The 25,053-nt window shown below is 44.6% G+C and overlaps 1 protein-coding gene across 1 annotated transcript in view; it reads left to right on the forward strand.

Moving 5' to 3' along the window:
* The window catches only part of STK32A (serine/threonine kinase 32A), a 73,112-nt gene that overhangs the window by 7,698 nt on the left and 40,361 nt on the right, over nucleotides 1-25,053 (forward strand). Inside the window, exons 3-5 of the mRNA XM_029583823.1 lie at nucleotides 870-925; nucleotides 3,110-3,261; nucleotides 15,985-16,158. Of these exons, the coding sequence (XP_029439683.1) occupies nucleotides 870-925; nucleotides 3,110-3,261; nucleotides 15,985-16,158 (382 nt within the window). The remainder of the gene's footprint in view (nucleotides 1-869; nucleotides 926-3,109; nucleotides 3,262-15,984; nucleotides 16,159-25,053) is intronic.

Here is a 25,053-nt window from a genome sequence, read left to right on the forward strand (position 1 = left end):
CAAGAGAGCAAGTCTTCACGCGCCTTGATTGGAAGTGAAAGGAGTGAGCCGGGGTGAATTAACTGGGGAATTTCAGACTCTTACTTCCTGGGGTGCCTGGCTCTCTGAGGTCACATTCATTAGGGATGATCTGCTTCTCGGAGCACACCTGCATACTGATTTGTCTTGTAATTTGTTCTTCAGTAGCAGCTAGAAAGTTGTCTCTCATGATGGCATGGCAAGGTCCAATGATTAACTTCGGGAGCACGTGCTTAATACCTCTGTTTGTTTGTATATAAACACTTGCCTGCACTGCTAAGGCTAACCCTTATCCTGGAAAGTGAGATACTTGGGTTTCACGTGTGTCGCTTTCTCTACTGTTTTTAGGTTACATCCACTCAAGTTGGTTTTACTTAATATTGATTCCTTATACTTGTCCCGTGAAAGCAGATCATCAAGGTCCATCTGTGAGATATATATATATGTTTGGGTTGTTTTTTTTTCCTGGCTTGTTGACTCATCAAAGCCTGACCCAGTTTATTACCTAGTGGTGCTGAGAGCAGGAAGGCCGGAGCCAGAGATGAGCCGTCTGGCAGGAAACTGAAGGCATGAGATTTTATTTCTGATAGCTCAGCGTCGGCTGGTGAAAGTTTTCAGAAATCAAGAGCATTCTGAGAGAAATCCAGATGTGTAAGCCCTGTCATGTCGTGCAATACTTGCCCTTAGGCAATTTACTGGGCAGGGTGGATGGACCACTTGGTCTTTATCTGCCACCAGATTTACTATAAGGGGTTTTGTTAATCTGGTTTATGATCTACTCCACGTGACGATAGGACCCCAGGTAAATAGTTCCTAGAAGTTTTAATCCAATCTGTTCTTCTCACCAACAGTCAACTTCAACCACTTTGAGATTTTGCGAGCCATCGGGAAGGGAAGCTTTGGAAAGGTGAGTTTCCTGTTGCAGATGTACATAATTATAACTTTGGATTTCCTAATAATGCTCAAGGCAGTTTACAGTGTTAGTAATTTGGGTGCAGTAAGCCCCTTCCCCAAAGAGCTTACAGGGTGAGCTCCAACCCCAGAGTATTTACAGTGAGTGAATATTTCTGGAAGATAATTTTACCTTGTCTAGGACCTTTTTGTATAAATTAAAAGTACCCAAATCCAGATTAACAAACTTGATGTCGGACCTCTTTTTTTTTTTTAAGCCAGACAGAGGGTAAAAGACAGCGCAAAGGGCAATGATTAACCAAAACAGATTTTTCCCTTTGACACCAAACAAACTGCATTTCTCCATCTACTCTACCGCAGAAAACATTTTCTGTATTTATTTTTGCCTCTTTATTTATCATGTTAATTAACTTTCCACCACATATCAAAAAAAATCCTGAGCGGGTTAGAATAAAAAAAAAATACAAAACAACTAAAACTACATCATTATAAACAACATAAAATAATCCATCACTATACAATCTCTCCCCCCCCCCCCCGCCCCCTTTCAAGATAGGGGAGATATGATGGAGACTTTTAAATACCTCGGACAGGCTTCTCAGTGGAAAGAAGGCTCTGAGAGAAGGGGTCATGGGATAAGGGTGAGACTGAGGAGTAATCTAAGGAAGTATTTCTTTTATGGAAAGGGTGACGGTAGCTTGGAACAGCTTCTCGGGGGAGGTGGTGGAGAGGAGGACAGTATCTGGATTCAAGAAAGCATGAGATAAGCACAGGGGATATCCTGAGGGAGATTGAGAGCTGTGACTGGGCAGATTAGATAGGCCAACTATATTTGAAATTTAATTTTTCACAGATGTATTCCTAAAAGTATATTTCTCTTTGCTCTGACAAATAGGAATGAAAGCTTTGGTAGGACAATTTCCAAAGTGATTTTACTTGGATAAAAAAAAAGTGTTTTACTGGCATTAATTGGTCATCTGAACGCTGCCCTTCCTCAACGTGACTGAAAGCGAAGGCGTTCTTCCACAATGCGCAATCTTTTGTCTGCGTTTAGAAGAGGTGCTCCTGAGGCGAGGAAAAGCACAAGAAAATAGCATTTCCAAATCAACCCCCAATCGGTATTTTTTTTCCATAGAAAACCAAGCTCGTACATATGTGAGCACTTTGTGCCCGCACCAAGTTTAAAAGCAAAGTGGATGCAGAAATTTTCTTTTAAATTTGGTGCAAAGTCCTGGACTTTGTCTCAATGCAGACAGGTTGGGAAATAACACCTTGCAATGATTATCTTAGCTACAGGGGGCAGGTCACCATCACCATCACTTGGGTTTGACTATCTCCTAAGGTCTTTTTAGAGTTTGATGGCTTATAAATCATAATACTAAATTTATATTTGAACTCCCCTGGCCACCTTTCTAGCATCTCAGCTGACCACCAGCAAATCTGCACTGCTGTTGTGCAATGCTGGTAGCATACGGTAGTCATCACGGTATGCGGTACTGCTGCTTTAAACTCCCATCCCATGACATATGATGTGTGGACTGAAAATCAGAACTAAAACGTGGCTATCTGAGCAGGCTTTTATACAAGCCAATTAACATCTATACACGGTTTCCCCTTCCTGAATACTCACTTATTTACTTATCCTTTGTATATTTTATGACTATATATTTATAAGGCAGTTTTATTTCTTTTAATTAATGTGATTTAATTTTAGTTTGATATAGAAGTTATTTAATGTTAGTTTTATGGATAAGTAACATCACTAGTAATAAGGTCCGATATATTTTATTTTATATGTTAGAATTATTGATTAATGGCATTTTATTATGTTTTAGTGTAAAATAATGGCATTTTATTATGTTTAGTGTAAAATTGATCATATGTTATTGAAAGCTTATTTTTAATTTTATTAATCGAAAATGCTGAATTTTTACTCATTGTAAACCGACGTGAAATCAATATGAATGTCGGTATATAAAATTGACTAAATAAAAGTGCCTACATGCAGCAGGATGACCCCTGTAGCTCTCCAACCTTTCCTGATGATTTGGAGCCTCTCGTTAACCCCTCCCCCTACCTGTTGCTAAAGTGGGAGGTGTTAATACTGGATCTAGTGAAGAAATGAACATGGTTGGTAAATCCTCAGGCTCAGTCTCTGCTTGGGTCTGTCACTTGCCAGGTCTGCATTGTCCAGAAGAAGGACACAAAGAAGATGTACGCCATGAAGTACATGAATAAACAGAAGTGTGTGGAACGCAATGAAGTGAGAAATGTCTTCAAGGAGCTTCACATCATGCAAGGCCTCGAGCATCCCTTCCTGGTCAATCTCTGGTAGGTCTTGTCATGTTTTGGTTTTTTTTCTTTATCTTCCCACGTAGGACGTTTCTCTTGCACTTCTCCTTCCCATTTCTCATGTGTGCCCTGATTCTCTTCCACCATCTCCCTTAGGATGCATCAGACTCTTCATTGACCCTGTGAAGTTGAGAGAGCATGAGAGTTTTTTTTCTCTCCAAAGCTACTTTGAGTGTTTCTCTCGGATTAGCCATTGGGTGTCACGTTAAGAATATTAGTGGACCTCAACAGTCCTCTGTCTAAGCCAAAACTGAGCCTTCCTCTCCCACTTGATTTGTGAAGCATCAACTGCTGGGTCACCAGTCTTTGATCTTGTAGCCAAGCTGCCCTCAGGAATACATTTTGTTTGTTGGGGGATTTACTATGAATTTCTTTTTAATTCCATATTTTGATAAGCCCAATATCTAGGGGACCCAGTGTGGTTTGATGAGTGTTTGTGGTTTTCCCTATTGCTCTCTCTCTCTTTTTTTCTAATAGAATGAGTATTGATGGGTTTTATTTCGAACATTTCTAACTCGCATGTCCTAAAAATACTAATGGCTGTCAGCTAAAATAAACATTCAACATTACACACAGACATCAACTATAAAACCAAAATAGGCAAAACAGTAAAGAGCAGCATAAAACACCACAGCTCAAATCTACATGAAATGGATCACATACAAAACCAAAGTAGACCAATAAACAAATATTAACATAAGCACAAATCAAAACATACCCAAAACTTAACACCTGACCTTAACCAAAAGCCTGGTGAAAGAAAAGAAAGTCTTCACTTTTTCCTACAGGACAGATAATCCGGCTCCTGTAGGAGAACAAAAGTTAAAGCATCACACAAAACTGGGCCCACTACCGATTTTTAAAGCTCGGGCGTGAGCCTTTCTGAATGATGGGAACACATCAGTGCTTTCAGAAGACCTAGTACACAGTGCCTGGTTTTTTATTACAAGTTCTGACTGTGCACCTTGAAAAGTTTGACTTTTGTACCACGCCAAGGGGCTTGGGTGCCAAACCGCGTCTGGAGTCATTGGGCTGTGCCGGGTATTTGCCGTTGGAAATATTGGGATGCATTTAATTCATAAACCTGACGGGAAAACTTAACTAACAAATTAGCCTCACTGTCCTCCTCCTACACCACTGCTGCTTGCTGCTACCTATTTCCATAGTGCTACTGGACCTTCACAGCACTATATAGATACAGATGAGTGAGAATCCCTGCTCCATGGAGCTTACAATCTAGTCAAGAGCCACATGGGCTTTGGGAAATGTATTTATTATAATAGAAAGCATGCTTAAACGAGCAAGACTATGATGAGCAGGAATGAAGGTGTGAGATTTAAAAACAGTCTAAGAAAGGTACGGTTTCAGGCAGGGTGTAAATATCACCAAAGAGGGAGCCTTTGCTGCACCCAAGGTGGAAAATGTGGAGTCGAGCGCAGATGAGATGAGAGCTCTCCCCCATGAACAGGGAGTGAGGAACCGACCCTGTAAGGACACAGACTGGGCGTGCTGTGGGGGTTTTGCAATTAAATTGCTGTGGTGACCGAAACCATTTTCATCCTCCGCCCGCTTCCGGGGCCGTATTTGTCTGTCCGTCCGTCCGTCACACTTCAAGCAAATGCATACGGACCTGGATTTTGCCAGCCCCCTTCTTTTGTGGGTGATCTTGGACTCATGTGGTAATGACTCAGAGCGAGGATATTGCACAGGAGCTCTCTAGACCCCGGAGGTTCCTCTCCTCGCCTAACGTTTGCATAGAGATTTGTACTGAATGCAGGTGGAGGTGCAGAACAGCTGGAACAATCCTAGAGGGCTGCATTTTGGCAAGCGATTTTCTAGAAACCAGAGAGAGAGAGTGGAAACATGGACAGTCTGTCCCTTCTCTCTCGTCTTTCTCTGTATCCCATCCCACCTTCTCTCTCTCTCCCTGGCATTGTGTTCTAGCACATCCGAATAATGATAAACTATCATTTTAAATGAAAGTCTTGTTTAGACTTTGAAGCAAGGAGCTGCTAAGCTCCCCTGGGCCAGGAGAGATAAAAAGCCCTTTATTTTTACCGATTATGACAGCAAAACACTTATTTTTTTTACATAGGGTGAACAGTGCTTTCTCTCCAGGGAGCCTCTGCATCAGAAAGATTTTTGTTTTCTTTCTGCCGGGAGTGTGTGATGGATAATTTCCTGCACACTGTTCCCAGTTCTGTGCGGCTTTGTGCGTCCTCTGCGTTCTGACCCATTGTTCGGTGCTCGGATAAAAGGTAATTCCACTCTCTCTAATGTGATTCGGCTCTTCCTGCTGTGCAAGCAGAAAAAAAAAAAGGGAGCTTTTAAACACGGCGCCGGAGCAGCTGGGCAGAGCCAGGCACAGGCGTGAGCCGATCTGAAGATGCTTTTGTGAGGGCGCGTGGCTCGCAATTATCCAGCGCCACGGGAGAAGGCGGACGGTGGATGGTTTGCCAGGTGAAGGAGAAGCACCAGAGGTCTCTTCTCTAATTGCAGGTCTGGGTTTTTTTTTTTTTTTTGTTTCATTCCTGGCCCTGGGTGTTATCCTCTCTACTTACCCCATCGATTGCTTGTCAGGGCCTTTCCAGCTTTACCCAAGTGACGAAGAGGTCTTGTCCTCTAAGAGGCCCCTTTTCTCACTTAATCCCACCTGTAACCCACCTCTTAGTGCTTCCCAATCCCAGCCTCTCATTTTGTACTTTGTCTGCCTTGACTGGGAGCAGAGACTGTGCGAGGCTCTGTACAGTGCTGTGTAATAGTAAAAACATACACTGGGCTTGTAGAGTGCCGGGAGGATGTGTGAGAGCTCCCTACCCCCCCCCCCAAGACCTTACAGTCAAAGCAAGTGTACAGGGAAGTTAATGTGAGAACACTTTTTTATATGAAATCATTTAAGAACTTAAGAAAAAAAGTCACATAGGGCCCTGGTAGAAAACTTTGCAGTCTCGTTTGCAGCTGTCTCGCCTGCTGCTACCGGCTGAACCGAATGGCTGAGGATTCGGATGCCACCTCAGCGCGGGTCAGTGGAGCAGGCTGATCCAGTCCTGGGGTTTTGCCCCATTCCCTGCATGGATGGACAATTCTGATTTATGATTTTCCCCACTGATCTCCCTTAGGTACCCAGAATGGGGCAAAACCCCAGGTCTGGACCAGGTGGCATCCCTGTTAGTGGAGTGCTTGGTGCAGAAAGAGTTGGCCCGCTTTCTGTTTCGGGGTGACAGTGGGGACTGTGCCTGGGAACGCAGAATTTCAAATTGGCAAATACCGGAAAGCCCTGGATGCTGTTGCTGAAATGGCCCATGCACTCGCTCGAGGAAGGTTAACCTGTGCTCAGGTGAGAGGGCAGAAGAGAAAGCAGGGGAAGTGTTTGCTCCAGGCTCGGAGGAGGAGTCATCCTGTCCACCCTGTGGCCCTGAAAGAAGAGACTGCTGTTGCTGGTAGGTTTGGGCAGAGAGGGGGAGAGAACGTGTTTGAGAGAGGGAGAGAAGGGAGTGTGAATATGTAGGAGGTACAGGGGGGGATAGAGAGAGAACATACAAGAGAAGAAAGTTTGTGTGTACACGACCTTTCCCTCCCATCCCCATACTTATGACTGGAAACCCAAAGTTCCCAGGTGTGACTGGGATGAAGTCCACATGGGCTTTGCACCAATTCCCAGAGCAGAAGAGAGTGTGCGCTTTCACGTTGAATCTTGCAGCAGCTAAAGGATAGACCCGGTTCCTTTTTCCGCTGTTTGGGTTTTTCTCGTATGTGCAGAAGTGTTGCTAATCCCAGTTATGGGTGTTAACTTCCCTCCCCCGACCCATACGTGCCCCAAAAATCCCTCCTCTCAGGACGGGTGCTATTGAACAAGGTGCAGAGCTTTGGCTGTATTGAGGGCGGGCTATTGTCAGAGAGGTGTCTTACACAAACAAAATCCTTTAAAACCTGCATTTCAAAGAGTTAAAGCACTTTGAAAGTGGTCCTGGGCATGTTCCAACCCTGCTAGCAGTGAATGGGCTCATCTCTTCCTGCAAAGACACAGCACCCTAAGTAGCAGGTCCCTGGGCTCTCAGCTGCACTGGTTTGCCACTGAAGCCGGCCTCTCCCTCCCGCGGTGGTGCTGCTGGGAGCAGGTGCGCCGCCCTGCGAAGGGTGAAGAGTCCGTGGAAGAGAATCTAGGCACAGTGCAGGCTGGTATAGGATCTGCCAGTGGCAAAGCTGCAAGCGGAGTCTCTCACCTTGCACCATGTGCCACGCTTCCTACGGCTGAGCTTGGAGAAAAGATGCATCGGTTTGAAGTAGGTGACTCTAAGATGCGACCCTTCAGCACTGACTCATACACACACACACACTCTCACTCTCACACCCACTCACACACTCACTCTCTCTCACACTCACACACCCACTCACTCACACTCACACACCCACTCACACTCACACACACTCACACACACACGTCTGAACTCTGGGACCTGCACGCTAGCAGGACCTGTTGGCGTTTTCTGCTTGGCAGCCGCAGTTCTGTGTTAATTTTCCTGGTGTCGTTTTGGATTTTGTGATTTAAAAAGAAAGCACAACAAAGTTCACCTTCTTTTTAAAAGCAACAGCTTCCCAAAACCGTGCGTAATTAAGCTGGGGGCCCAGTCTGTAAGCACTGTTATATACATTTGTAGATAAGTAGGAGAATGTTCATCTAATTTAAAAGCTTTTAGCGTTATCAGTCCTTCAATTAAACAACTATCTGCCTCCCAGGTCATTCTGCTCTCCTCAGGGTAAAGGACCCTTCATGCTTTGAATGCTGCTGCCTTTTTTTTTTTCCCTGTAAATGTCCTGACTGCACTCCCCTTGAGTTCCCCCTTTTTTTGTTTTCTCCGTGCTGTGCTTGGCACGGTCCTTCTGGCGTCAGAGGGCCAGGCCAGCAGGGACAGCCGAGCGAGGTCGCTGGAATAGCTGTGCCCAGGTGCCAGCGAAAGCTGGTGACGTGCTCCGACGGGGGGGGGGGGGGGGGGCATGCGATAAAGCTCACCTTCCACCCTGGCTTCAGACCCTGCTGCTTCTGCCGGCAGCCGCCGTCCTTACCTGACAATTCTAACAGCCTCATAATGACTAAACACTTGACAGCCAGTGTCCATATACAAATTTGAATTACCAATTTATTTCCATATTAAATCTTGTTCCCTAGTTGAATTCTGTTAATTGCTGTTTCACTTGCAGTGGCGTAAACCGTCCCTGAGCAGCAGCTTGGTATCATCTGTCTGTCTGTCTGTCTCTCTCTCTCGTTCTCTGTCTTTACGTTAGATAGCGATCAAGCATCAGCTGGGGTTTTGGAGGGTCATAGGATGAAGTGGCCCTCCCAAGCCATGAATGCTAAAAGCTGGCTCTTTTTCCAAGGCAACCATGCTCATGATGGCTCGACACCTTATGTTCTGCTGAACTCTTATTAATTATTGCAAAAACGTGGAGATCTCCACGATTCCCTCGCTCACAGATTTGTGAGCAGGGAGTCACTGTTTGTTCCTAGGTTCTGATCCAAGAGGCAATGGGATAAGTACAAAACCCATGCACAAATATTCATGCATCGGATTTACTGCGAGCAGAAAGAGAGTCTCCCCCCACTAGAGGGACAGAGTCCCATGTCCATATGGTCAAGCACCTATAATCCATAGTCAGCCTGCAAAGCGTGTATCTTACTAGCCAACAACACTCATGGTCATTTTTAGCATCTTATCTGCACCTACTCAGCCAAACATTCCTTCTCCTCATGAGCAATTTTATTGTTCTCACAAAAAAAAAAAATCTTTGTTATCTCTGTGGAAAGTATTTTCCTGCTCTAGTGGCACAAGGCCACTTCTTTGTACGTGTGCAGCATTTAATAACACATCACGTACATAGGACTGCAAGAGGTACACAGTGCTGTACACCCTCTCCGAAATTACCTCTGAGGCTCGGGCCTGCTTGTGCTAGAAGGCCTTGCTGCACTGCATTGTGGGATACCGGCACCGCTATACTGAAGTGATATTTCCTTCCCTTTTTAATTTCACTCTTCTTGGGGTGAACAAAGCTTCAGGGCTTCATCCACTGTTCCAGGTTTTAGTGCCCGGTCACTGGTCAACTCAGGGTGAGCTGATGGGTTCACTTTAATGAAGACTGGTTCTGCCCTGTTTGCAGGTTCTTCACGCAGGAACAGAATTCACAAGAGCAACCTTTCGCAGAGGAGAAATGATTAAAAATAAATAAAAAGGCTAAACACAGGGGCTCCCTGATGGCTAAAGACTGGACATGAAAAAGGGGTGACCTGCCCGAAGTGGCAGTTATTACCCTAAACAACTTGCTGGGCAAACGGGGTAGACCACGTGGTCTGCTGCCTACGTTAGGATGGCGTGTGGTGGTCCAGCGCCACGGGGGAGCATGACTTTTTCAATAATGGCTCAGAAAGATGGACGGTCGCTGTGGAAACTTCCAGACTGACTATGTACTTGCCGATGCTGTTACTCAGTCGCTTCATTTACATTGAAACAAACATGTTCGCTGCGTGTTGTGCTCGCTCTAATCGCGTGGTCAGGCCCTTTCCCCCAAGCTGTAGCCTGGGAGGAGTCATGCTGGGCAGCAGGGTCACCGCGGCCTTCAGTGGGTCACTCTTTGAGGTCCCTAGGAGTAAATCGTGTAGTATGGGCCCCAGTAGCATGTGGCACGAGAAAGCAAGGAGCTCAACAAGGAATTTGAAAAGGACATTCCTGCAGGCATGGAATGGAGTTGGGTTTTTTTGGTTTTTTTTTAACACCTGCAACTGACTCTCACATTTGATTTGTGCCATGAATATGGCCCACCCCCTTGGGACTATGTTTGATTTTCTAGTCTTCCCAGGTGTAGTACAGGGGGCAGTTTCATCCAACGTGCATCGCAGGAAACATCAGAGATTCTGTTAGAAAAACGCCAGCCTGAAGGAGATGGGGGGAGTCCTGGTGCATGGCATTGCCGGGAGCTATTCGACCTGGTTTTCTGTGTGGAAAAGGACGAGTGGTGGTATTCACGTCTTTACAGAGCAGTGCAGCAAGTCTGGAAAGTGTGCCATCTCCATCGCTGATGGATTCCCTGCACTGATTCTGTCTCGCACCAGACGGCAAGCTGTGTAAATGTGGTGAGCAGTTGCTTTACCTGTTTACTGGTTATAATAATCCCCCAAGGTGGATCCCTCCTGAGCTCTTCATGTACAGACTAATAATAATAGTGGTAGGTAGAAGCCCTTGAGGCACAGCATGCGTTTCTATTTGTGAAAACATCCATATAAGGTAATCTGATACAGACGAGTTAGTAACAGAACCCACAGTACAACGAGCAATAAACAAATCCTCATCTTGTACATGAACCATTAAAGCCTGAAAGAGGGGGCCACAATGGATATATTTCGATTTTCATATCACATTCCAGATGTGCACAGCGCTGTGCAGAGTCCCATAATGGACACGTCCTACTCCTTGGCATTTACAATCTTGTCGAGCCACAGGGCTGCACGTTCATTTTGAAACAATAAGAAAAACTCAATGAGATGCTATTTCGTTACAAGGTACGAAAAGAAATGAAACGAAGCCCCCAATGAAACTTGTTGTTGTTTTTTTTTTTTGTTTCGTTTCAAAAAAAAGCAGGCACCCACCCCAGGCCAGTCTCCCATCACTGCAGAAGAAAATGCCACTGAAATTAAAAAATTGAAGACCTCTCCCACTTACCCTTTCTGTGAGGTCGCTGAATTCCAAATTGGGCTGGAGTGATACCCAATTGAGACCCCACAGAAGGAGTAAGAGGTATCCAAGGGGGTGGGGTGAGGGGAGTTTCATGGCCCTGAGTTTTGTTTCAGGTGGAAGGAAGAAACCTGACCCCTTAGGTTCCTTTATGGTTTTTTTCCTTCTGCCTTTTGATGTCTATTTCATTTCAAACAAATGAAAGAAACTGAAATATCAAAGAAAATAAAAAATCATTTTAAATGCACATCCCTGAAGATAAACACGCAAGGTGCACACAAAAAACAAACAAACCCCAAATAAAAGGCTTTGATCTAGGACAGCAAGGCCATGACTGAGGAAAGGGTTTTTCATCAAGTAAAGCCTGCAAGGAATGAGGCATCTTAGATTCTGTGAGCTCCTTGCAAAGCTCCACTGTTTTCTGGAGGTCCACAGAAACCTGCTGCCTTTTAGAAACATGCACTAGTATAGTGCAACACTCTGACATGGCATTCCCGCTGAACACAAGAGGTTTCCTACTAGGGCTTCTGAGACCACCTGCCACCTTCTCTGTATCTAGCATTGTATTTTGCCCTACAAAATGAATTTCAGTGGATGGGAAACTCTTTAGTTCATCTTCCACTACCAGAAGTGCCTCTGTATTTTAGTTTCTCCATCTGTAAATCCTGCACTTTGCAGACCTGCATGTGACTTTATTAAATAAAGCCAGCGCGCCTCTTCTGACTATGCAAAGGCGACAGGGCAGAGCGACACTGGCAAAGGAAGGGTCCCATCTGAGCCTGAATGCTGTCCGTGTGCCTTTCAAGGCTGAAGCTGCTTTGTCAGCAGAGACTCCAGGAGCGGGGGCAACAGCGGTAGCGCACTTTGGGATAATGCTTCGCCCTTGCCTGGGAGCTCTCAGGTCTGCGAGCCTTGAGCAGAACAAACTTCATATCTTCCTGACTTTTTTTTTTTCATCGAGGTTTTCAATAGGGACAGTAAATGCATTCGGAACGTCCTTTTCAAAGCCACTTCCATCGGTGAGGCAGTGATTTCTGCATGGAAGTAGACATTAAGCAGATTGCCCTCCAGGTGTGCGGCTAATCGAGCACCCCTAGGGCCACTCTACAACATGTAACTCCCCCCCCCCCCCCCTCACAGTGGGACGAGGCATTCCTGGGGGCAGCGCTGTGAAGGCACAGGCCCTCGCTGGCTTACCGCTTGAATTTTGCAAAGGACCCGTTTCCTCAGGAAAACTATCTGCTTACTTTAGCAGCTGGGAATGTGAATGGGAAGTTTTTCCTGGGATAACTTTCATAGGGAAAATTATGATTGTTCTTTCACTTTGGAAATTGCTGCAAAATCCTCAAGCAGCACTTACCTGTGGACTTTGCGTCAATGGGGGCAGTTACAAAATTACCCCCACACTAATTGTTGCAGCCAGAAGGCCTCTAGCTGAAATACAATGTTACAGCCGAGATTACATTGGGACATTAAACGAAGTCTATCCTTAAGCCAAGCCTTCTGTAGGAACATCTCTCGATGGAGAGCTTCCTGGTGCCGAAAAGTCCTGCCCACGTCAACTTAATATCGGGTTCTTCTAAGAATTCCAAGATAAGGCTCCAAGTTTTCTGCTGCTATCAATTCCATTTCTGTAAAACACTCCATTCTGCATTTCCTTTTATTCTCTGTCCAGTTAACTTCTTAATCACCTTGGATTTCCCTCTGTCCACCACAAGCGGAGGACAGGTCAGAGAGAAATGAGCACTCTGACTCCCAAGATATTTTTGATGCATTTGTTTTAATACTGGTCCAAAACCCGCTGAATAACTGGACACAGGTATAAAGCAGGAGTCAGATCTCCGCGATTCCCACAAGTCTTCAACAGGAATCAGAATTCTGCCTATTGATTGCCCTCATCCTCATGGGCGTTGAACAAGCTCTCTTGAGTATCTCCTACGCACGCTGATGACGCACGCTGTGGTAGAACAATGCCTTACATCTTCATGACTCTTTCCAAATCTGTTAATGGGGCAATCTTCCTTACTATCCCATGCCAGTATCTGTGGGCTTTGCACTGGTTCTCCCTTTGAAAACTACCCCCTAGAGATTATTTTCATCTGCTTTTTCTGCAGATGTGTTTTCCAGCACAAACCATGCATGGAGTTTTGATGATGCAGAATTGTGTTTTGTTGCCTCTTCTGACCTATCTCCACCTCTAAGCCCACCTATTTTTTTCCTGGGTAAAAATGTGTGTTATTCACACTCCCCCTCCCCGCTGGGCCAACAATTTTTCAGGCCGAGGTAAATGACTTTAGAATGTTGTCTTGCCAAAGCTAACCTGGGCACCAGCCTGGCTCTCTCCGAGGGCACTTTGCAGACCTGCATGCAGTCTCTCCCCCCCCCAGGCACCACTAGGTTGAAGGTTCTGGGGTTCTTTGCAGATTGCAATACCTTTTCAGTGATAAGATGGATAATTTGGAATGTGAGCCTCTGAGACCACATCACCCCATCAATTAACATCTCCGATAGTCTCAAAAGCTCACCCTAGAGCATCTCTGGATTATTTGCAGGTTAGTCCAATAATGGGCATCGCAGCCTGCAGGATCAGTGTGACGTGTGAAGGTCCCACTTGCGTTAAGAACATAAGAACATAAGAAAATGCCATACTGGGTCAGACCAAGGGTCCATCAAGCCCAGCATCCTGTTTCCAACAGTGGCCAATCCAGGCCATAAGAACCTGGCAAGTACCCAAAAACTAAGTCTATTCCATGTAACCATTGCTAATGGCAGTGGCTATTCTCTAAGTGAACCTAATAGCAGGTAATGGACTTCTCCTCCAAGAACTTATCCAATCCTTTTTTAAACACAGCTATACTACCTGCACGAACCACATTCTCTGGCAACAAATTCCAGAGTTTAATTGTGCGTTGAGTAAAAAAGAACTTTCTCCGATTAGTTTTAAATGTGCCCCATGCTAACTTCATGGAGTGTCCCCTAGTCCTTCTACTATCTGAAAGAGTAAATAACCGATTCACATCTACCCGTTCTAGACCTCTCATGATTTTAAACACCTCTATCATATCCCCCCTCAGTCGTCTCTTCTCCAAGCTGAAAAGTCCTAATCTCTTTAGTCTTTCCTCATAGGGGAATATGTATGCGTTATATGTAATATGTATATACTCTGTTTGGTGAAGAGAGCAGCAGCTTCAGCAGGTGACTTTCTTTCTGTTGATGAATTTCTGGTCCCAGTCTGAGAGAAGCTTATGAATCATGTCATCCTCAGCAAGGTCCAGAGAGCCCCCCAGGCTGAGACACAAAAGCTCCAGACATGGGCAACCTAACTAGAGGAGATGGATGTGTTTTTTTTTTTTTTTAGAAAGGGATGGTGAGATTTACGTGCTGCTGCTCATGAGCCTTGTGAGACTAGGGTCAGCGATGACTTCACTTACCTTTTGTTTGGTCTCCAGAGAGATGGGGGTGGGAAAGATTTCTTTGCTCATGAGAGAACTGATTGATTTCACCAACGTAAAAAAACAATGTGAGCAGTGCCAGCTCCAAACCTGGGGACAGGAATACTTAGGGACCAATAGTTCAGAGAGCCCTTACGGTGAGCTTCCTGGTAGTGATATGCATAGAAAGAGGTGGGGTTTTTCCTTTTTCTTTTTTTTTTTTTTCTTTAAAACATTTTTTTTTTAATAAAAAGGAACAAAAAACAAATCAAAATAAAAAAAAATTCAGAATGTGGGCCTCATCCTCTCCCCTCCACCAAGGAAGCTTAAAAAAGAAGCCCTCTCCAGGATCCCCCCCCCCCTCTCCAGCCTCTTCACCTGTCCATGCTACAGGAGCAATCCCCAGTTGTTTGTCAGATCAAAAAGAGCTTGAACCAATATCAGGGCAGTGGGGTGCTGGGGTGAGAGGCAGGAGCAGTGTCTGAGCTGCCAGGTGGCTGTATGGAAGGGATGCTGAGCAAGCAGAAAAGGCTTGCATGCTTTTCCTAGTCCAGACCTGCACACCTGTCCTGCAGGATCCAGATAGGTCCTCAACCGGTTCAAAAGGGGTGGCTAAGAATATCGGTATTTTCCAGAAATTCCAGGGCTGAGGGTCAAACCGTGAGAACCCAATGTGCCTCTTGTTTCTGTAAATAAGTGTATCTGTGCCTGGAAAGTGAAATAATGGATTATTCTGTTAATTGCGTAACTTGAACCTGTCCCAGGAGTTTGTCTCTCGAATCTGCTTAAAATACTGTAGCTATTGAACCAGAGTCCCCCTTGTTGTCCCTGACACACAGTCTTGCAAGTGCTTTCTGTTAAGTGTATACTGAAGTAAATCCCGGTTGTGGAATCCTGGAGTGGAATGGCTGCTCCCCTATGGAATGATGCAACATGGCACCGGGGTAAGAGGTGGGGGAGGGGAAGCCCCAAAGGGATTAATTTTGTTTGTTTCTGCGGTTGGGACAGAGCTTACATTTTTTAAAACAAAACAAACCCAATTTAGTTTTTAAAACTGAATGAAACGAAAAGCACCTCTCCCCTTCCTGGCTTGACCGATCCTCCTAGGCATGTATGCAGAGTTGGCAATAAGGGAACATAAACCGAAGACAGCTGGGGATGTGGGAACCCATGTTGTCATGATTGTACATAACTGTGCAGCTCTTTAAGAAAACGTTGTCTGATACTGGGAATCTCTTAAACCGAGCTGATGCTGTATTTTAATTTTTAAAGACCCAGAATTTCAGACTTTAATATTATTACTGCTGGTTATGGATTGTATAACCTTGAACTTTCAATATAACTTTCATATTCGTCACCTCTCATCCTCTGTTTTCCTAATAAAACAGTGTAAGATGCTGGTGCATTAAATACAATTATTAAATTCCACCCCAGAAGCAGCTGTAACATAGCGGTATGCCAGGGAAAGGCACCATACAAAACAGATTGAGTGCATTTGTACTATGCAGTGCGACATGCCAGCTCACCCTGCTGCTGCTGCTTCCTTCCAGGTATTCGTTCCAGGACGAGGAGGACATGTTCATGGTGGTGGACCTCCTGCTCGGAGGGGACCTGCGCTACCACCTGCAGCAGAACATGCTCTTCAGCGAGGACTCTGTGAAGCTCTTCATCTGTGAGCTGGCGCTGGCCCTGGACTATCTAAAGAGCAGGCACATCATACACAGGTCGGTGCCAGCGCGCTGTCTGACCAGATGTAAAACAGAATTTAGCAGACTACCACGTGCCTACACTACGAGCAATGAATGACTTGTGTGGTTCCTGTCCACATATCCTTCCTGTGCTAGGTTTGTCCGTATTGTGATTGCCCATAGTTATCAATACAGTCTATCCTAGGAGGGGTACGGTGGAAACTGACACTTCATCATTATGTAATGGGGAGATAAATTTTTTTTTCTAATCATATATTCATGGTTTTGGTTTCTATTTCTTGTTTCATATTTTCCCCATTGATTGCTCTACAGTTGGGTCACACAAGTGGTTTTGAGCATATTTAAATGAGGCTGTGTGGTAAGTGAAATGGGGAAAGCATTTTTGGCTTCTTGCTCACACTTCATGGCTATGACATGGTAGAAGCATAATCAATGTGCCTCCTCTTCTATATCCATAAGGTGATGTCAGGTGACTACAGTTCTGCATGATTAGGTTTGTGCTTACTGTATTAAAGCTGATATCATAGTTTGTGGTTCTTAGCAAGATCCAGCCTAAAACCCATATAAATAAAGTTTTTGAGCTTCTTGTAATATGCAGGATTTCCTATACTGAGTTTTAATACACCATGGAGTTATTTACATTGGGTAAAATTTATCCTTCTGTAGATGTTTTTCAAAGTCAGAAGGTTGAGTAAAACTCACAATTGATAGGAAAATGACCAGTACAATGATAGTGAAATTAAAAAGTACATTATAAAATAATTAGTGATTGGAAGGAGACGTGGTGGTGGTGGTGGTGGGGGGGTGTAACTCCATACATGTAAACACCAAATTGATCAACTTGATTGGCCAATGAGAGGTTTATGCATGAGTAAAGGCATGTTGCATGACTTGGTTCTTCTCGCCATTGAGTCCTTCATGTTTGATGTCTCAACACAAGAGGAGGAAGATTTTATAATTATATGGATTTCTTTTTAGGTTGGGAGCTAAGTGAAATAAGTAATTCTACTGATTGCAATCTACTTTTTAATAGCACTGGTGCAATTATCCCCACATTAAAGCTGTGTCACTCTTCTTTAGCTTGCTTTTGCAGCTTGAGGTTCATCAGTTATCCTGCCCTCTTATTATTCATCTCATCAAAAGATACCTGCGCTGCCTGCTAGAATGCTAGAAGCGCTTTGCACAGAGAGAGATCACTGTTTGCCTTCGTGTAGCAGAGAAACAATGTATCTGTAACTAGCGCTAACACTCATGTATACTATGTAGCCAATTTAATCTACTGACAAAAGTTCTAGGACAAAGGCCATAAAAGGCTGAAGAAAGGCTAATAGTGTGGGGTTTTTGTGTGTGTAATAATGGGGCATTTCTTGGGTCTTGGGATAACCATCAGTTGAATTTCAATTGCTAGTGTAAGTCAGTTCGTATCCACCCAGGTTTCCAAATACATGATGGCTTTCATTTCTAGGTGCAGAGATTTGTGTGTGTGTGTGTGTGGGGGGGGGGGGGGGGGTTTGCAGGTGGCGGCTGACCTGCAGCTGGCAGTCCCTCCTGTCCTTGAAGACTGCCTCGGTGGCCTTTCCTGTGTAGGCACGTCACTGTATTAAGACCAAAACATCATTGTAGGAGGGCCCTCTCTCCCCCCCCCCCCCCCCCAACTGGGCTGGCCACAAAATGTGACTTCAGAGGGGGCTTTTCCTCCCCGGGCTAGGCATAAATTGGGAGGGTTGGATTTGCTGCTGGTTGAGACTGGGAGTCCGCAGATGGGATCTGGAGTATTCATAAACCTCAACCTTTAGAGTGAACGTTTTGTGATTTTTCTGGCAGTTTAGATGCTGCCATTGATGTCTACGGAACTCAGTGATGTGGCTAGGAAGATGCAACTGAAGTCCGTGGAAGCATAGGATGTGGTGGGGGGAGGAGATTTTCCTTCTAGGAAGGTCTCAGTCTTGCAATCAGCACGAGTTGAGATGTTTGAACCTGACATTCGGAGAGCATGCGTTACCTCCTCCATTCCCAGTTTTCCCCTTCTGGCTTCAAGCGGACATAATGGATGCCCAGATATCTCACCTGAGTTCAGAATCTACTGAGGGGGGAAAGGAGGGGGGGTTTCATAGTGATGATGTTTTGACATTTTACTATTACTTTTGAAAATAAAGTTGCAGTGCAGTGAGGCATAAAGGAGACACTGAGGGGTTATAATGGTGATTAGTGATGTGCTTTAATTGATTGATTAATTGCAGTTCATCACTATTAACGCTCGTTAATTAAGTAAACAAATTGCCTAGGAAAGAGGAATTCAAGCTTCCCTGTTGCGGGGTGGCGAGTGGTGGGTTTCGCTTTTGTGTATTGTGTGATATCGGAACTCCCAAAGACAAAAGGAGGAGTAAATGACGTTCAAAATTGCTTCATTTTTATTCAGAGCAAGAGGAATTTTAAGCTTTATAAATGTGAACGCATCACAATCATTTTCACCCAAAACAATTTTTTTAGATTGTATGGGATTGTTGTCTAGATCTTATTCTTAATTATCTTTTCATAAGCACTTGGGTGGGGCTTTGTTGAAAAGGTAAAGTTCTGTGAGGATGATCAGATCATGCAATCTGCTGCCTCATCCGGTCACCCTTGTTGCACCATTAGGGCTGTTTAAGGATAAAAAGTGGAGAAATTTTGCAATTAACATTTGAGGTCTTAATGGAAATGGTGATGGGATGAATCTCTGAACAGGATGGGATTTGCATAGGAGACTGAATCTAGCGAGCACCTGTGTAACCTTCAGTCCCCTCAGAGGAGGGGACTGAAGGGAGGAAAAGCCCCCTCTGAAGTCACATTTTGTGGCCAGCCCAGTTGAGGGGGGGAGAGGGCCCTCCTACAATGATGTTTTGGTCTTAATACAGTGACGCGCCTGCACAGGAAAGGTTACACAGGTGTGTAACAGGTGCATCAGGACTTCAAAGGCCATTATAAATCCTATTGCTGGGAAGGCCCTACTTGATACCAGGGCTGAGTCCCTTGACTCACTCTGCCAAATCCTGCAGTGGGTTGGCCTGAAGAAGGTTTCAATGGAAACAGCTCCAAGGAGACACTGCACACAGTTTATTTATTTATTTAAAAACTCTTCTATACCGTCGTTAAGTTAGATAACCATCACAACGGTTTACAGCAAGGCATGATAATGAAAATATCAGTGTTATAGATTACAAATTAAACATGTACGGTAACAATTTAATACAAAAAACTGTGTGTGTAAGTTAGGCTTGTCTGTTGGGAACATATTAGGCGGTTTGAATTTAACATTAATATGCATTTGTAGGTTACAAGTAATAAGTTCTAGTTTGGTGCGTCCTTATCAGTGTGTTGCTGTTCCAAACATAATGGTTTTAATAAACAGTAGTTCAGTCACAAATGGAGGTAATTAGTCTTTTCATATGAAGAACACAAAAATGGTAAAGTAATGGCAGAAGGGGATTTTCCCAGTCCTTGGTCTTATCCCCTCCTGGGATCCCTCACTCCTATTCTTTGGGTGTAGGCTCCTTTGGAACAGAGCAACCCTGACTTCCCCAAGGACATTTTTTTTGGTACCTGGTTCTCCAATGCGTGAATCTTTCTCCTGGCTCACCTTTCTCCTTTTTCTGGACTCCTGGGTCAGAGCTCTCTACTCTTCTCCTTTCTTCTTTTTTTTCCACACTGCTGGCCCCAGGACGGATTCCTGACACCCATGTCTCATTACTCCTGCATGAGTCTTTCTTCAGCTCTAGAACTTAGATCAGTCTAGCTAGAGAGACAGTGCCAGAGTGAGATGTTTACTCCTTCAGAGCAGGAATAATCTCCACTCCATGGCTGGATCTAGATCAAAGATACCTGTATAGTTCTTAGTACCCACTACAAAACTCAAGAGACAAGCAGATTACTTCCTACTCCTCTAAACACCTCACAACTGATCAGAATATTCGAAGGCTTCTCTCACCCTCACCCTGGACTACAGTATTGTGGCCACTCTTAGAAGGAAGTTCCATAGTGGTTCAGTCCACTATGGAGGAGCATAAACCTGAGTGAAGGGACTAAAGTCTCTTATACATAAGAACATAAGAAAATGCCATACTGGGTCAGACCAAGGGTCCATCAAGCCCAGCATCCTGTTTCCAACAGTGGCCAATCCAGGCCATAAGAACCTGGCAAGTACCCAAAAGCTAAGTCTATTCCATGTAACCATTGCTAATGGCAGTGGCTATTCTCTAAGTGAACTTAATAGCAGGTAATGGACTTCTCCTCCAAGAACTTATCCAATCCTTTTTTAAACACAGCTATACTAACTGCACGAACCACATTCTCTGGCAACAAATTCCAGAGTTTAATTGTGCGTTGAGTAAAAAAGAACTTTCTCCGATTTTAAACACTTCTATCATATCCCCCCTCAGTCGTCTCTTCTCCAAGCTGAAAAGTCCTAACCTCTTTAGTCTTTCCTCATAGGGGAGTTGTTCCATTCCCCTTATCATTTTGGTAGCCCTTCTCTGTACCTTCTCCATCGCAATTATATCTTTTTTGAGATGCGGCGACCAGAATTGTACACAGTATTCAAGGTGCGGTCTCACCATGGAGCGATACAGAGGCATTATGACATTTTCCGTTTTATTCATCATTCCTTTTCTAATAATTCCCAACATTCTGTTTGCTTTTTTGACTGCCGTAGCACACTGAACCGACGATTTCAATGTGTTATCCACTATGACACCTAGATCTCTTTCTTGGGTTGTAGCACCTAATATGGAACCCAACATCGTGTAATTATAGCATGGGTTATTTTTCCCTATATGCATCACCTTGCACTTATCCACATTAAATTTCATCTGCCATTTGGATGCCCAATTTTCCAGTCTCACAAGTTCTTCCTGCAATTTATCACAATCTGCTTGTGATTTAACTACTCTGAACAATTTTGTGTCATCTGCAAATTTGATTATCTCACTCGTCGTATTTCTTTCCAGATCATTTATAAATATATTGAACAGTAAGGGTCCCAATACAGATCCCTGAGGCACTCCACTGTCCACTCCCTTCCACTGAGAAAATTGCCCATTTAATCCTACTCTCTGTTTCCTGTCTTTTAGCCAGTTTGTAATCCACGAAAGGACATCGCCACCTATCCCATGACTTTTTACTTTTCCTAGAAGCCTCTCATGAGGAACTTTGTCAAACGCCTTCTGAAAATCCAAGTATACTAGATCTACCGGTTCACCTTTATCCACATGTTTATTAACTCCTTGTTAACCCCCTTGTAACCCCCTTTCAGGGGCCACATTTGTCAACTCAATGCAGCATCTAGAACTTGGGTTCTGCTATGGAGGACAGGCTAACCTGTAAAACCCAAGGGCAGCACTCTGATGATGATGATGATAATAATAATAGTCCTCATGCCAAATGTGTTCAGTAAAATTTATTTTGAATTAAAGAGAAAACAATCAGTCCAGCAGTATGAAAGGCAAAACAGTTGTGAAGTACAAATAGGTAGGAAAATGGTCTTTCTCCTAAAAGTAGTTCCCACGCAACATAAAAAGATGTCTTCTGAAGCCATTTGACTCTGGGACGTCTCCTTGCTTTCCCTAAAAGTGTCTTCTCCCTTTGAACCTGGAAAATCCTCTTCTCCCACTCAAAGATGGTAGCACACTACCTGGTGGGAGACCCAGTCTCACATGACTCCTCCTCCATCCTTGTGATTTTGTGACAAGAAATGCAGCTGGCTCCCTTGCAGGAAAATGAACCTCTCCCGTCCTGAGAAGTGCAGCCCCTTAGCTGCCTCTTCTGCTCCCTGGAAGATGTCTCTATCAACTCCCCTGATGACTTATTCATTGAGTTACTTATATAATCTTATCAAACTGACCCCACCTTTTGTGGATGGACCTCATTGTCACGTTCTGCTGCTCTTCCCATGGAATCTCCCATTGCTAAAAGTTTCCCTGTTTTAAAGTGTAGTGAAGTCTAGTGAGCTTCACACCTATATTTAAGGACTTTGTGGAGTTCACACCACCATCCTATGCATTTTCAACATCTAATGGGCTTTAAATACCTGGTTCTGAGGGAGATTTATTTAATGTTTGGGTACTTGCCAGGTACTTGTGACTTGGATTGGCCACTGTTGGAAACAGGATGCTGGGCTTGATGGCTCCTTGATCTGACCCAGTATAGCATATCTTATGTTCTACATTTGGATGATTATGGTTTGACTTTTCTCCATTGTTAACTTTCTGCTTCCCACTGGTGGTGATTACTAGCTGTTACCAACCTGGGGGCTACAAGGAGACATCTCAAAGTTTGAACCTTTCAAAGATCCATCAAAAAGCTTTTTTTTTCTTTTCAGCAGGTGGTTTAATCCTCCTGCTTTGCCAATAGCTGTTACATCATTGCATGCCCAGTGGAGTCGGGTGGCAGGACGTTAACCTGCATATTCAACGGTATTTAATCATAGCCAAAAGTTACGAGAAGAGGCATCCTCTGTCCAAAAACCCTGTGTTTTGATTCTATGCTTGATGTTGGCCAAAGGGCCGAGAAGCAGTCACTGCTGCGTTCCAGCATTTGGCACTAGCTACACTCTGCATGGCCACCTCCCCTCTCCATGCACCCAAGCCTCACTGATCAGGGTCAGGCCCTCCGCAGACCCCCGCAAGCCTATTTCGGTTTCTTCCGATGGCTTTATTTGGATTGCGCGAATGAAATTGAGCACTTCAGAATGTAAAGTTAAGGATTGCTTGTTTTATAAATAACCCCCTAAGGATATCTAATTGCAAGCAACTCTTCAGGGACGTCACCTACCTGATTCTCTGATTGCAGGCACCTCTCCAAAGGATAATTTTATGGAAATTAATTGTGAGTGGAATTACACCAGAGGAGAATTTATCTCTTGCGCTGCTATTTTGTTGTGAGATTTCAATGTGATTGGGGCGGGGGGAGGGGGGAATATAAAATGCAAGCAATTTGTATGTAAACTTAGCCTCTTATCCTTTCTAGGGATGTCTGATCTCGGATGAATTTTAATGAAAATAAAGGGAGGAGTTAATCAGCTGAGAAGCAGGGAAACCAGCGCTCAGATCCCATATCCCCCAATGACGCGTCTCGTGTCCTTGAGCAGTCACTTTATCTCCCATTGACTCAGGGAGCCACTTAGACTTGAAAGCTCTATGGGGCAGGGACTTTATTGTTCCTGAATTCTAATAATGCTGTAAGCCGCTTTGAGCATGATGTGGAAAAGCGAGCTAACGAAATCTTTTTACCCGAGCAGCAAAGAAGACTCGGAGGCATGCTCCATGGGAGGACGTAGATTACTGTCTTGAATTTTTTTTTCTTCCTGACTGTTGCAGTTCATTCATAAGAAGGAAAAGGCCCATCCTAATTTGTGATATTGGACAAAGCTCCAGAGGGGGTAAGAATTTATCAATTTAATGACTCCTGCAGGGACGTCTGGTATGAGGCTGCAGGTTATGATTCATGGTAAAATTAAGTCAAATTTCAGCACGCTAGTGAGCTGGAAAGTTAGTGACAGCCAGGTGGCAACACTTAGCTGAGGAACCTTCAGCTGAGTCGCACTGAACGTGGGCGCTCGCGCCCCTGAAACATCTCCATCACCGCTTCTCCTTATCAGCTAAGTTGTGTTCAGCAAATGAGTTACCCAGCCTGGAAGTAAGGACACTTTTCAAATCTCGGGTTTGGTCTGGGTAACTCCCAAAAGTTACCCCAAGCCTCTGAATATTAATCTTTAAAGGTCTTTTACGGATTTAAGAAGCGGATATCTGGGAGCAAGACTGAAACTGTAAAACGTCCTGCCCTCTGCAGTCCTGCAAGCATTGTAAAGCATCTTTGAAATGCAGTGCAGTCCATGTCATGGGTACTGGGCTGGGCTGTGCAGTCCATGTCATGGGTACTGGGCTGTGCAGTGCAGTCCATTTCATGGGTACTGTGCTGTGAAGGCCCACAGTTTCCATTTCGGTTTGCTTTCTTTTCTTTTTTTTTCATTTTTCGATTCATTTAATGTTTTGGGGGGTTTTTTTTTTCGGTTTGGTTCGTTTGCCAAACTGAAAAAACATTAAATTGGGGGGGAAATCCCAAAACAATGGGCTCCTGTGACCCTGGAAACCCCTCCTCTTGTCCTGCAAAAAGAGAGCCCAGTGCGGTGGCCTGGCTAGCAATGCCGCCCCCTGTCCTCGTGACCCCTAATCTAACCCAAGGCTGGGGCCCAGATGGGGCCTCGGTGCCGTTTTGTTAAAGGTCCGGACTCCGGGCAGGAGTCTCCGGGAGCCAGGGAGGGGACAATTGAGGGCTGGGGGGGGGGGGGGCGGGGGAGCTGCCTAGGCTCTGTAGAAGCCTTGGGGACTATCATATTAGGTTCCCGGTCAAATATTCTGCTTCCTGTCCCTTCTCAGTGCCAGGGTTTGCAGCGTGTGTCAGCCCGGCAGTATAAAAAGGGCATTATCACGCGCTAAATCCCTCTGATTCCTCCCCTCCCCCCACCAAGCCTGGCTCAGAATGTTCCAGAGGGGATGCGGGCATCGTAACCAATAAATGGCTCACCGTGGGAGAAATAATAGAAAATTTGAGAATAACGATCCCATCATGCTCCCTTTGAACCTTTCATTACTCTGCCCTGGGTGAGATGTCTGCTTTTCTGATTTATCTCTGGCGCCGGAGGAGAGCCGGCTGAGAAGGGCTTTCACATCTCGCCTAGCAGCCCTTTCTCTGGTGCTACACAGATGCTCAGCACCCACTGGGCTGTGTCTGAATATTTTAAAAGTTTTTCTTCTTTTTTTTTTATAACTAGCATAAAGTAGTTTTCCTGTCTGCCAGACAGTAAAGCTAATTAAAGGACTATTCAGTTTGTGTTCAGAGCTAGATATATTCACCCCACGTTGTCACTGTGCACGCTAA

Source organism: Rhinatrema bivittatum, chromosome 18 (assembly GCF_901001135.1).
Source record: "Rhinatrema bivittatum chromosome 18, aRhiBiv1.1, whole genome shotgun sequence".
Classification (NCBI taxonomy): Eukaryota; Metazoa; Chordata; class Amphibia; order Gymnophiona; family Rhinatrematidae; genus Rhinatrema; species Rhinatrema bivittatum.